This window comes from Macrosteles quadrilineatus, unplaced genomic scaffold (assembly GCF_028750875.1).
Source record: "Macrosteles quadrilineatus isolate MER2022 unplaced genomic scaffold, UCM_ALF_1.0 Scaffold_2__2_contigs__length_208266976, whole genome shotgun sequence".
Taxonomy (NCBI): domain Eukaryota; kingdom Metazoa; phylum Arthropoda; class Insecta; order Hemiptera; family Cicadellidae; genus Macrosteles; species Macrosteles quadrilineatus.
In genome coordinates, this window is record NW_026542595.1 from 155,935,028 (window position 1) to 155,945,953 (window position 10,926).

The 10,926-nt window shown below is 32.8% G+C and overlaps 1 protein-coding gene across 50 annotated transcripts in view; it reads left to right on the forward strand.

The window, feature by feature from the left end:
• Positions 1-10,567, forward strand: part of LOC128985612 (cell adhesion molecule Dscam2) — a 188,129-nt gene extending 177,562 nt beyond the window's left edge. For 49 of the 50 annotated variants that reach the window (XM_054405293.1, XM_054405303.1, XM_054405304.1 and 46 more), the window contains exons 39-40: positions 3,617-3,677; positions 8,538-10,567. In XM_054405293.1, coding sequence (XP_054261268.1) covers positions 3,617-3,677; positions 8,538-8,604 — 128 coding nt within the window. In that variant the 3' untranslated portion in view covers positions 8,605-10,567. Of the gene's footprint in view, positions 1-1,261; positions 1,307-3,616; positions 3,678-8,537 lie in introns of all 50 variants that reach the window. The other variant, XR_008490050.1, reaches the window with a different exon arrangement.
• Positions 10,568-10,926: the final 359 nt, after the last annotated feature.

The following is a 10,926-nucleotide window of genomic DNA, read 5'->3' on the forward strand; positions in this document are numbered from 1 at the left end:
TTATGATTACAGAAAGGTTTTTAATATAACTGAAATAGACTGTGATGTGAAAATTTACATTCGCATGGAACTGATGCACAGTAGAATTGTATGAAGTAGTTTCAGTTTTGATTATGTAGATTAGAAACCTGGATTATTTTTCACATTTGTGGCATGCTGGCAAATTTTACTAACCTAAAATATTAACTGTTGATTTAAAAGTTTGTTATTGTAATCTTACATCTAAACTCAGTTCACCATTGCAGTATGTTGAGTTTATAAATAATGTTATTTTCATGTTTATCGTGAAAGATCCCTGCTTAAAAATTGGACAACATCAATGCTCCCGCAATCACGGAAACATTATTAAACATTATCCTCTTACATGATTGGGGTAAAATTGTTAACGTTTTTTGCGGTCTTGTAGACATTATTGTTGTCTCCTGAGTTTGCAAAACATTATCATCAACGTCCGCGATTGTAATTGGCAAAGGCGTGCATTTTTCCTTGGTGCTCCAAGTATTTTCTTTAAGATCTCCAAATTTCGCATAAACTCAATTATCTGATTGTTTACTATCCAAATGTGGTACTCAATTGATTTGTATGGTTTTAGTTCTATGTTCTGTTGTACTTAGCTTTTTAGACCAATTTTTAACCATGCAAAACCGAATCTATTGTAAACTATAAAATCTTCATACTTCTTCTTATGAGGAACCAAAAGAGAAAATAACACCTCAATAGCAGTAGCACTATTTAAAAGAGGCTCAATAACTATTTTCTTTTTGTGTGAAAAATCTAATTACAGCTGGTCCTTATAGATGAGATGTCTACTTTAGTATCCATAGTCAATGGTTTCACATACGGCAAGGTGAATACTAAACTGAGTTTTTACTTTTAATTTCTTTCAGGTTTGTCTGAGACATAAAACGTTTGTTTTGATTTTACAGCCTTGTGTCATTCCTATCAGAGCTGGAATGGTTTAATTTTGCTACGGCTGATTTACAATAATTTTGAATCATAAAAAATTTTAATTTTAGTCTCTCTTTGATAGTAATTATTCTTTTTCGCTGTTTTGTCTGTAGTCTTTTTGTTGTTTTGAACATCAAAGTACAATTTCATTCATACAATTAACTATTTACTTTGTACTATTCCAACGTGTTTAGAACTTTTTCAGCACAAAGCGTTCAAAGCTTTCTAATTTGATTTCATTGGCCACAGTAGCTTTGCACTCTTGTTGTTTGTTCTGTGTATTTACTGTAGTGGATGCTATGTTTGTATGTAGGAATGCAGAGGGGTCCCAGATTCTCAGGTGTTATTGTATGACCAGGTATGCATCCTTCCTTTATTTTCATTTAGTTTCCGACACCGTGTTCATCAGAGGTTACCATTTAAAAACCTTGGTGGTGATCTGATTAAAATATTTGAGGAAATTTGTTTGTTATTTAATTGTTAAAAGAGTAAATTATTTCTTAATCTTGAGTAATCCTAGAAATATCTAATTATAAATCTTTGGACACTGAAAACAAAGATTTATGTCAACTGTATTGCTGTTAGAAGGATATCGTAGTTTAACTACAACTTTAAACTCTTCCGGTTGAAACTTCAAGCTGCTTTTCTACATCCCTGATGGGAACATCCTAATGGGTTTGTCAGGAGGTTAAGGAAATGTAAACTTTGCATGAGGTGAACATAATTTCTGTAAATTTTCACTAGGTAAAGCCGCTTGGAGTTTCAACCTAAAGATAGTCTATGTTAATTTTTTTAATAAAGTTGTAGTCACTATAAAAACAAAAGCAGATTAATCTCAGCAGTAACACACGTAACTAAATGATTTAGTGCTCAATTCTGACAATTCAGGGGTCATTTGTCATGAAATGAAATACTAAAGATGTGCATAGCAAAATCATACTACTTAAGTTACACTTACATCAGTATTTTTATTTTACATGTTAAATTTAACTATAGCAACAACTTTTTTTTATTACAATTTATGAAATTTTAAAGATTTCTTGAACAAAACTGCAGCTTATCACCGACATCAATAGAATAAAGAACAGTGAATGTAATTTTTACCACAGTAAAAAAATATTCATGTTTACCTTACTTAACCCAAAATCCTTTTAAATCTACACTAAAAAGATCTGTCAACAAATTCTGGATACAGTAAACTATCAATTAAGATGTTTAATAACTTAGTTAGGGGCTTTTATCAAAAAATGTTAGAACTGGTAATAACAGTATGTAACATGTTCCTTGCACATTGGTTACAGTATAGTTACACACTTTTGCACTGAATAAACCCTTTAAGCACTTTGTCACTGGATATAATACTGCACTAAAAAAGGAGAACTGTTTCAAACCTGAGGAGAAGTTAGCTCAAGTGTGTTTTTGGACGAAAAGCGCAAACATTTTGGAATGACTGGACCCTTGCCACTGCCTTTTTGTTAAGCGATTCTTGATGGCTATCTTTTGTATTGTCTCGCAGGAAATGGTAATCTTTTACCAAATAAACCCAGTTTAGTTTTAAAATCCTCTAAGTGGGTACTAGATTGATTTGTGTAGTAAACAACTACACCCTCCAGTTTCAATTCTTACTTTGGTGTTACTATTTGATGTTAGAGATGTCCAACCTTTTTGGGAAATACTTTTAATAGGAATTCAGGTCAGCAAAAGCTTTCTGAGAAAATTAAGAATGCAGATAATAATTTTTTAGTGTATTTATCCATACTAGTGGTCGTCCTGTGGTCGAAACTCGACCAAAAATAATTAATGTACATACTTCTCTATTTTCTCCCCACACTGTAAATAAAACATGTGATTGGAATTTCTTCCATTTGTTTTGATTTTTTGTTTACATTTTGTTGTTATTTCGTCACCATCATGGCAACCCATATGGTCCATGTTAATTTTTTGAAGTTTTCAAATTCATTTTTTGTTCTTATTTGTTAGCCTATTTTAATTTTTAAAAGCATTCTGCACATCTACAGGAAAATATCTTTCCAACAGTATGCGTAGATTTTCCCTGCGATGCACACGAGCTGAGAAAAAAGGTTTTAAAGAAACATGCTTGCCTATTAATATATAGATAGATAATTATATTTTATTCTAATTTAAAAACAAGTTTTTAGAGAAAGGAATCTTAATTTGTCTTCTCACTTGAAAAAGTGTTCAGGATGAAATGTAAATTTTAATGTGTGATTGTGTAACAGAAACATGTCTATTCAGTATTCATTAATATTTTATCCCAGCAATAAAAATAATACTTCAAAGGAATGTCAATCTTATTCTTCTATTTAATTAAGTCACAAACTGGGATGTTTATTATGTATGGATTCCTCTGTTTAACCTTCTTAAGTTACCTAGACTTTCCCTGAAAGCTTGCATAACTGTTACTTTTCTAACCCGTTTTCCAAGCCTAAGGGGTTCACCGTTGATTAAGAACAATCGTATATGAATCGTATCCCATAAATTGAACATGGTGGGTCCAAACAGAAAGACTCGAAGGGTTGAACAGTTCTCCGATGTTGATCACCCCAGGTTGTTTGCCCCTCTGTTGGTCACAGTGTCTGTTTATGTTTTTTTCTGTTGGCACCCGTGAATGTGAGGCCAGTTTACATGTGTTTTTGCCGTTTTACAGTCAGTGTGAGGGCCAACTCCAAGGACATGACCACAGAAGAGATGAGGAAACTGATTGAGAGGTCAGTGTCGCTCTCTCTCTCTCTCTCTCTCACTCACCCCTAACGCTGCCATTACCTTCTCGGGAAATAAAAACCGCAACTCCAATTTATAGATGCTAAAATAAACATGTAAAATAAAAAATAATACTTTTACTTTACAACTAGTTACATTTTTACAGTTTTTCCATATACTTTTTTAGTATTCCCAAAACATTAATTGGAATGTAGTATAAATATATTTTTTTGCAGAATACCAAGTTAATGAAAATAATAAAAGATTATGATTGATATAAAAACTGATAAAAATGTATGTTACTAACCTTTTTCATCTTGACGGTTCAAACATTAGGCATTGATGACTATGTGTATATTAAAGCATAGCGCTTCAACATCGGATCAAGATACAAAACCTCAATTGTCTGGTAGAGATGTCTAAATAAAGCATAAAAGTTACATCACACTACTACCTACATTAATATTGCATAAAATATTAGACATTTAGATTGTGCACCAGTCGGCATTAGACTCCAACGAGTAATCAACGTCTAATAATTTAACTGTAAAGCAGAAAAAGATTAGTAAAATATTATTAAATTATATTATATTATTCTGATATTAACAGTTTACTAGGCAATCCCAATAAATAAATTAAATTACTACAGATACAGAATGTTTTAATTATTGCCATACATTCCAATTTTCCATTCTCATCAGTATACAGTGTTTTTGGTTTATACCTTTGTTGATCGGGACACAGTGAACACGCAATGAAATGGCGGGAACTGTCCTACGTGCAAAAGTGATAACCTACCCAATTAATGTTGAGCTCACACTGAAGCAATGAAATACAAGCCAGGTAGGGGCGCGGATCTGTGCCTCACGCGTCCAGCACTTAGCGTCTGCGCAGTCTATTTTATTAAAACCACAAAAAAATTGATTTACTTTTCCTTTTAAAAATCCAAAGGTAATGGCAGCAAAACCAACATAATCCAATTTTCGTAATAACACTCAACATTGCAATATTAATTTGTGTTTAACAAGATAATTTGAAAATTAAAACATAATTCTGTCAACATACTTGTTTCCATAATCAAGATTTGATTTGGGCTGTACTTTTTAGCTCTTTGAAATAACATTCCGACATTTAAAATAACCTGTTTTACGATTATCCCTAGGTTACTGTATATATGTCAGTAGTAGTTCATTTATCAGTATTTCTCAGTTGATTGTTTTGATTGCCTGTGATTGTTGTTGTCGTGACGTCTTGTGTAACTCGCACTTGTTTGTTTCATGTTTTCTCAACAGGAAACCGTAAGTTTCTCCCCGTAGAATTAGAACTCACCTATCATCCGATCATCCATCCCATCATCCCATTTAACTATTACTTTTTTTTGTGGCAGTTCCCCATTTAGGGGCCTTCTCTTCTTCATGGACGTTTCAGAGACGTTACTAAACTCTAGCGTTTCTAGCCAGAGGAGTAAGATTGTTTTCATAGACTATACTTAGTCTGTCGTTGATAAACCATTACACTTTAGTAAGAAATGCTTGAAAATGTAACGACTTTATACCTGTGTAGAATGGACCTCTAAGTGTAGTTTTCAATTGAGGCACAATGGAATCTGGATTTTGCAAAGTTCAAGCAAAAGTTTCATCATATGAGGCAATAATAAGTAGAAGGAGCACTTGCAGAGTTAGCAATTTTACTTTATAAACAAATTTTTTTTTTTTGGAGATTCATTGCTATTTTATTTTCCATTTAAGTTGTTGTTGATGTATATTGACAAGTAAATGTGTTTTAAGATTTTCAAGAATCAAGAATCAAGAATCAAGAATTTATTCACCATTAAATAAGCAGTATACAATAGGTGTCGTCAAAAGTATATAAAATCAATAGATAATGTCTTGAGGGTCACAGCTCAGGTACTCTTCAGTGGTATAAAATGCCTTAACTTTAAGCCACTTGCTAATAACATGGATAAATTTCTTAGGTGGTAACATTTTAACATTGGTTGGCAGTTTATTATAAATTAAAATTTGATGGTAACTATGGCTCTTATAATACTTATCAAGTCTAATACTAGGTCTAACAATGTCCTCTTTTTGTCTGGTGTTGTGAGAATGAATAGTAGAGGTTTTTTGAAAGATATGGGTGTTGTTTTTAACAAATATAAGATTATAGTAAATAAACAGACTAGGTTGAGTAAATATGCTAAGTTCAGGAAAGACTGTTCTGCATGAATCATTTTCATTTAGGCCACAGATAACCCTAATTGCTTTTTTTTGCCAAACAAACACTTGTTTTGCTGATGGTGAATTGCCCCATAGTCTTATACCATAAATAAGATGGGTATGAAACAAACCAAAATAAACCATAAAAAGAACATCAGAATTAACACAAGTTTTAAGTTTTCTTAAAAGACAGGTAACACGAGCAAGTTTTTTGCACAAGTTGTGTACATGTTCGTCCCAACAGAGTTTACTGTCCAGAGTAATACCCAGCAGTTTTACAGGCTTGAACAAGTCATTATCTAAATCTAAATCACAATGGTTCCTTAGTGTAAAAATTAAGCGCTCTGTTTTACCTTCATTCACAGCCAACATATTTGCAGAGAACCATGATTTTGACTCCATCAAGGCTATGTCAAGTTTGTTCTGAACACCCACCAAATCTATATCAGATTGTACCAGGGTGGTGTCATCAGCATACAACACAGAAAAAGTAGAGACATTAGAGCTAAAATCGTTAACAAAAACTAAAAACAAAAAAGGACCAAGGACAGAGCCTTGTGGTACCCCTACTGTAACATCTAGGTATTCGGAATTCATATTATTAAAGCTAACCATCTGTTTTCTGCTTTGGAGATATGTTTGAATTAACCTCAATTCCTTATCAGCTACTCCATAAGACTTTAGCTTGTCACATAAGATTGTGTGTGATACAGAGTCAAAAGCTTTACTTAAATCAATAAGCAATGACCCCACAGTGAGTTTTTGTTCAAAGCCATTTAAAACATATTCAACTACTTTTTCAACAGCATCTATTGTCGAGTGTTTAGGCCTAAAGCCAAACTGAAAAGGATAAAACAAACTATTACTTACAAAATAATCATTGAGCTGGTTTACAATACAGTGTTCTATAACCTTGCTTATAATAGGAACGATTGCAATTGGCCTGTAGTTTTCAGGTTTGTTTACATCACCTTTTTTGAAGATGGGTGTAACTTTTGTCACTTTTAAGCATTCAGGGAATATGCCTGTGCTAAGAACTAAGTTAACAATAAAAGTTAGTGGTATTACAATTACATGAATTATATTCTTAATTAAAAAGTTTGACATTCCGTAAACATCTTCAGATTTAGAGTTACTCATTTTATTTACAACACACATAACAGTATTTACATCAACCAAATTGACCTTAAAGTTAATACTAGGCCTACTACAATCTAGATTTATGTTATTATTTAAAAACTCTTTATAATCAGTATTAGTTACAGATTGGTCATTACCTAGAACATTGGAAGCATTAACAAAAAAGTTATTCATTTGTTCAGGTGAAATTGGTATAATCTGTTTCTTTGTTGATACCAAGTTACCTTCCTTTTTAGCAACCAGCCAAGCAGCTTTACATTGATTTGTCGATTTACTTATAAACCTACCATTTGCTTCTATTTTTGCATTTATAATTTCTTGCCTATATTGTGCCTTAAATTTGCTAAACATTAATTTGTCATCTGGGTCACATGTGCTTTTCCATTTGTCGTACAGTGCAAGGAGTAATTTACGCATATTTTCTAGATCAGGCGTAAACCATTTTACCAGTGAACCCTTTTTACCCTTAAAACTACTATTTACAGACATTTTTGGACAACTTAAATTCAGGTACATAGACAGTATATTTAAAAACACATTAACAGATATATTTACATCATTAGTGTAGATACCCATCCAGTTTGCAGATAATAGCATTTGCTTATAGTCATTAATTTTCTCATGAGATAAGATGCGCTTTTTTTCTACTTCTCTTTTTTTTAGACTGGGCCTATCTCTACTTTCGTCAAAAGTAAAGGAATCCAGGGTAAATGTGGTCCATACACCCGCATGGTCCGACAATATATCTTGGTTAAGTAACCTAACCTCAACATGGTCAGATGTAATGTTTGAGGCTACAACATCAAGGCAAGCTTTAAATCTGGTTGGGGTTTCATGAACACAATAAATATCAAATGATCTAAGGAGATTAATCAATTCAACAGTTTCGGGGTCATGGGTTTTGAGGATATCAACATTTAGATCACCAGCCAAGACTATGTGTTTAAGAGAATCATTAAATAGACAAATTAGGATTTTTTCAAGGTTAGTAATAAAACATTTAAAATTTCAGCAAAACAAAACAATTTAACTATCAAAAATGAAATGAATTTCTACATGAATTTTTTTTAGCTTAAAGTTTGTATATGACAAATAACGGTTATCGTGGACACACTCATAAAAACATCATAGTTCACATACAATTATGATATAGTTGTTTAATAACATGATCCCCGTTTGAAAATAAGATTATTATATTAATATCCTATGATTACAATTTTACTAAGGTATGTAACTGTGAAGAAACTGTCTGTCTTTAGCTTCTAAAGTATTGCTGTTTTATCCTGGTTGTGGCCATAACATGTTAAAACTAAATAACAAAAGTGAGTCTATATGCATTAATTATGTTTTATACATAGGCCTAACCAAATCCAAACAACCAAATTGGTTTACTATTATTACTACTCTATCATTAGTAATTTCTTTGTATCCTTCTTTGTTCCAAGAACTGATGACTTCTGATGAGTGAGATAGCAAAGATACAGATTTAATGGTTCTTTGTTGTTCTTTCAGAAACGAAGCAGGGCTCCAACAACTCCAAAACGGAGGGCTCACAACCTACGATACTGTGGCAGTGTAACCTCTAGTGCCAGTCCGAGGCGTAGAGCGGCAGCGGCAGTCAACGTTTGGGCACACTTTGTACTGAGTAGCGGGAAATTGTTGGGAGGATTCAATAGTCAGAGCTCGACAGTCATAAGATATCAAGTTTCCTTCTTTTACTTATGGTTTTGTCTCGTTGTAAATCAATCTTTTCTCACAGCACTTATACTGAGTCAAATTTTAAAACTAGATTAGTTTTTATCTTTTAATGTTTAAGTTTTAGAATTAGTTTCAAAAAACTAAAAGCGACGCCGTTTTTGAAAAGCTGATAATTTGTCTTCCTTCAACGATCCAGCACATTTCCTGTAGTGTCCAAACTTTCACAGTATCGTCGATTGTCCCTCATCGGTCTGCCGTCACGATACTAAGCTCAAAACATTATAAAAGCATGTAACATTGTGATATTTCTTTCGTTGTGTGTATATTAATTAAGTATTGATTTCTTCCCGCTTCATTTCGCGCTCATTTCTACGTTGTTGAGTTTGTTGTGAGGGCACAAATGTTGGATACAGTAATGTTTAAGACGAGTTGTCGCTTCAGTCCCGCCGGATAAGAGAAGTAGGATTTTTCGTTAAGTTGTCCGTTAGAAGGTACACAGAAAATAAAATTGACTGAAACAACTTGACTGAAACGTTTCTTTATCCAGCGCTAGACGTAGACTTTAGGAGTGTAGATACTAAACCATTAGGTCTTGGAGTTTACTTGAGTTTGTATTTTATATGTCATTATACTATTAAGTGATATAAATGGATTTGTCATGATCGTATTTATGTCTCTACGCGATGTGTCGTCTAGTCGCGTCTCGATGCCCCCGAATCCATCGATGTATATTACATTTTAGTTAGGCTTTTCTTCAATAATTGTTAAGTATACCTAGTTTTGCAACTTGTAATATATTAATCATTAACTATCGATATAAGCGTTAGGATTATGAGAAATAATTACGATATATAAATATTGGAATTTTGAGTCTTCGAAATCATCGAAAACAATTTGTAGATTAGTTTTCGTGTCTGTCGTCGGTTTCCATCTGCCGATATAGCTTGAAAACGTTTTATTTGCCGAAGACGGAAGCTTTGTTTGCCAACTATAGCAGCCTCTGTGCATGATGGGTTTCTTTTGTACATAACAGTCTCAGTTTGTCATGTTACCTACTTCGTTATCTTACACAAAGGCATTTAACTTCCTTCGATAGAATATTATATATTTTGAGATGATATAGTCCAGTTTTCTATAGCTTTCGGTGTTGTAGACCTCTAGCTCTAAGCGTAACACTAAGTACTAGTCTTATCGAAACGGACTTACAGCTGTAGCAAAAATCGTAAATTTGTCTATTTAAATGCCATTAAATATACTAAGTATTTTAATATCTCGTCGGATACTTTTAGTTTTTGTATGAATCTAAATCGTTGTACATTATACACTAAATGTGTTTTGTTCGATATTTAATTTGTATAGATTTTTTTTTAATGAATGTGAATATCAAGTCCAGCCATGTGTCTCCTTGTATTCCTGGTGTATGTTTGACAGACCCTGACACCGTTACTCGGGAGAATGAGTATCCTGGTGCTAAGCGACGTTATCTAAGCTAGTTGTTCCTCCCGATTCGTTAATTTACTGGGCGGTGTTCATGTGTTTACAGTTTTACACCTAGGTGTTATTTTAATATTGTCTAATATAATAGATAGGAGAAGCAGCATCCATAATCGTCGGTTATTTCCCTCTGCTTGAGCGGTTATCACTTGTCTTTTTCGTGTATTAAATATTACTGAAAGTGTCTCGGTTTTTAACTGCTTAGGCATATTTTGTATACACAACTTAAGAATATAATTGTTTCAAATCTTTATGTGACTCTGATGATTGCAGTTTTAAGTAAATGCTATTTGTACCAAAGTTGTAGACTTAATTTTAGAAATTTTGTGTTAATAAAGATTGACAAATCATGTTTCTCTTTCATTTACCTGCTTATGATCAAACAATGCCTCCTGTGTAAGTTATGTGATTAGTACAATAATATTAACTAGAGGTCGTCCAATGGTCGAAAACTCAACCAAAAATATTTATTGTACAGACTTCTCTATTTTCACCCCATCCTGTAAATAAAACGTGTGATTGGATTTTTTTTCATTTGTTTTGATTTTCTGTTTATACTTTGTTGTTATTTTGTCACCAACATGGCAACCCATAAGGCCCGTGTAATTTAAAAAAAAAAAATTATTTTTTCTGCTTATTTATGACTCTATTTTAATTTATAAAGGGATTCTGGAACAGGAAAATATATTTCTAACAATATGCGTAGATT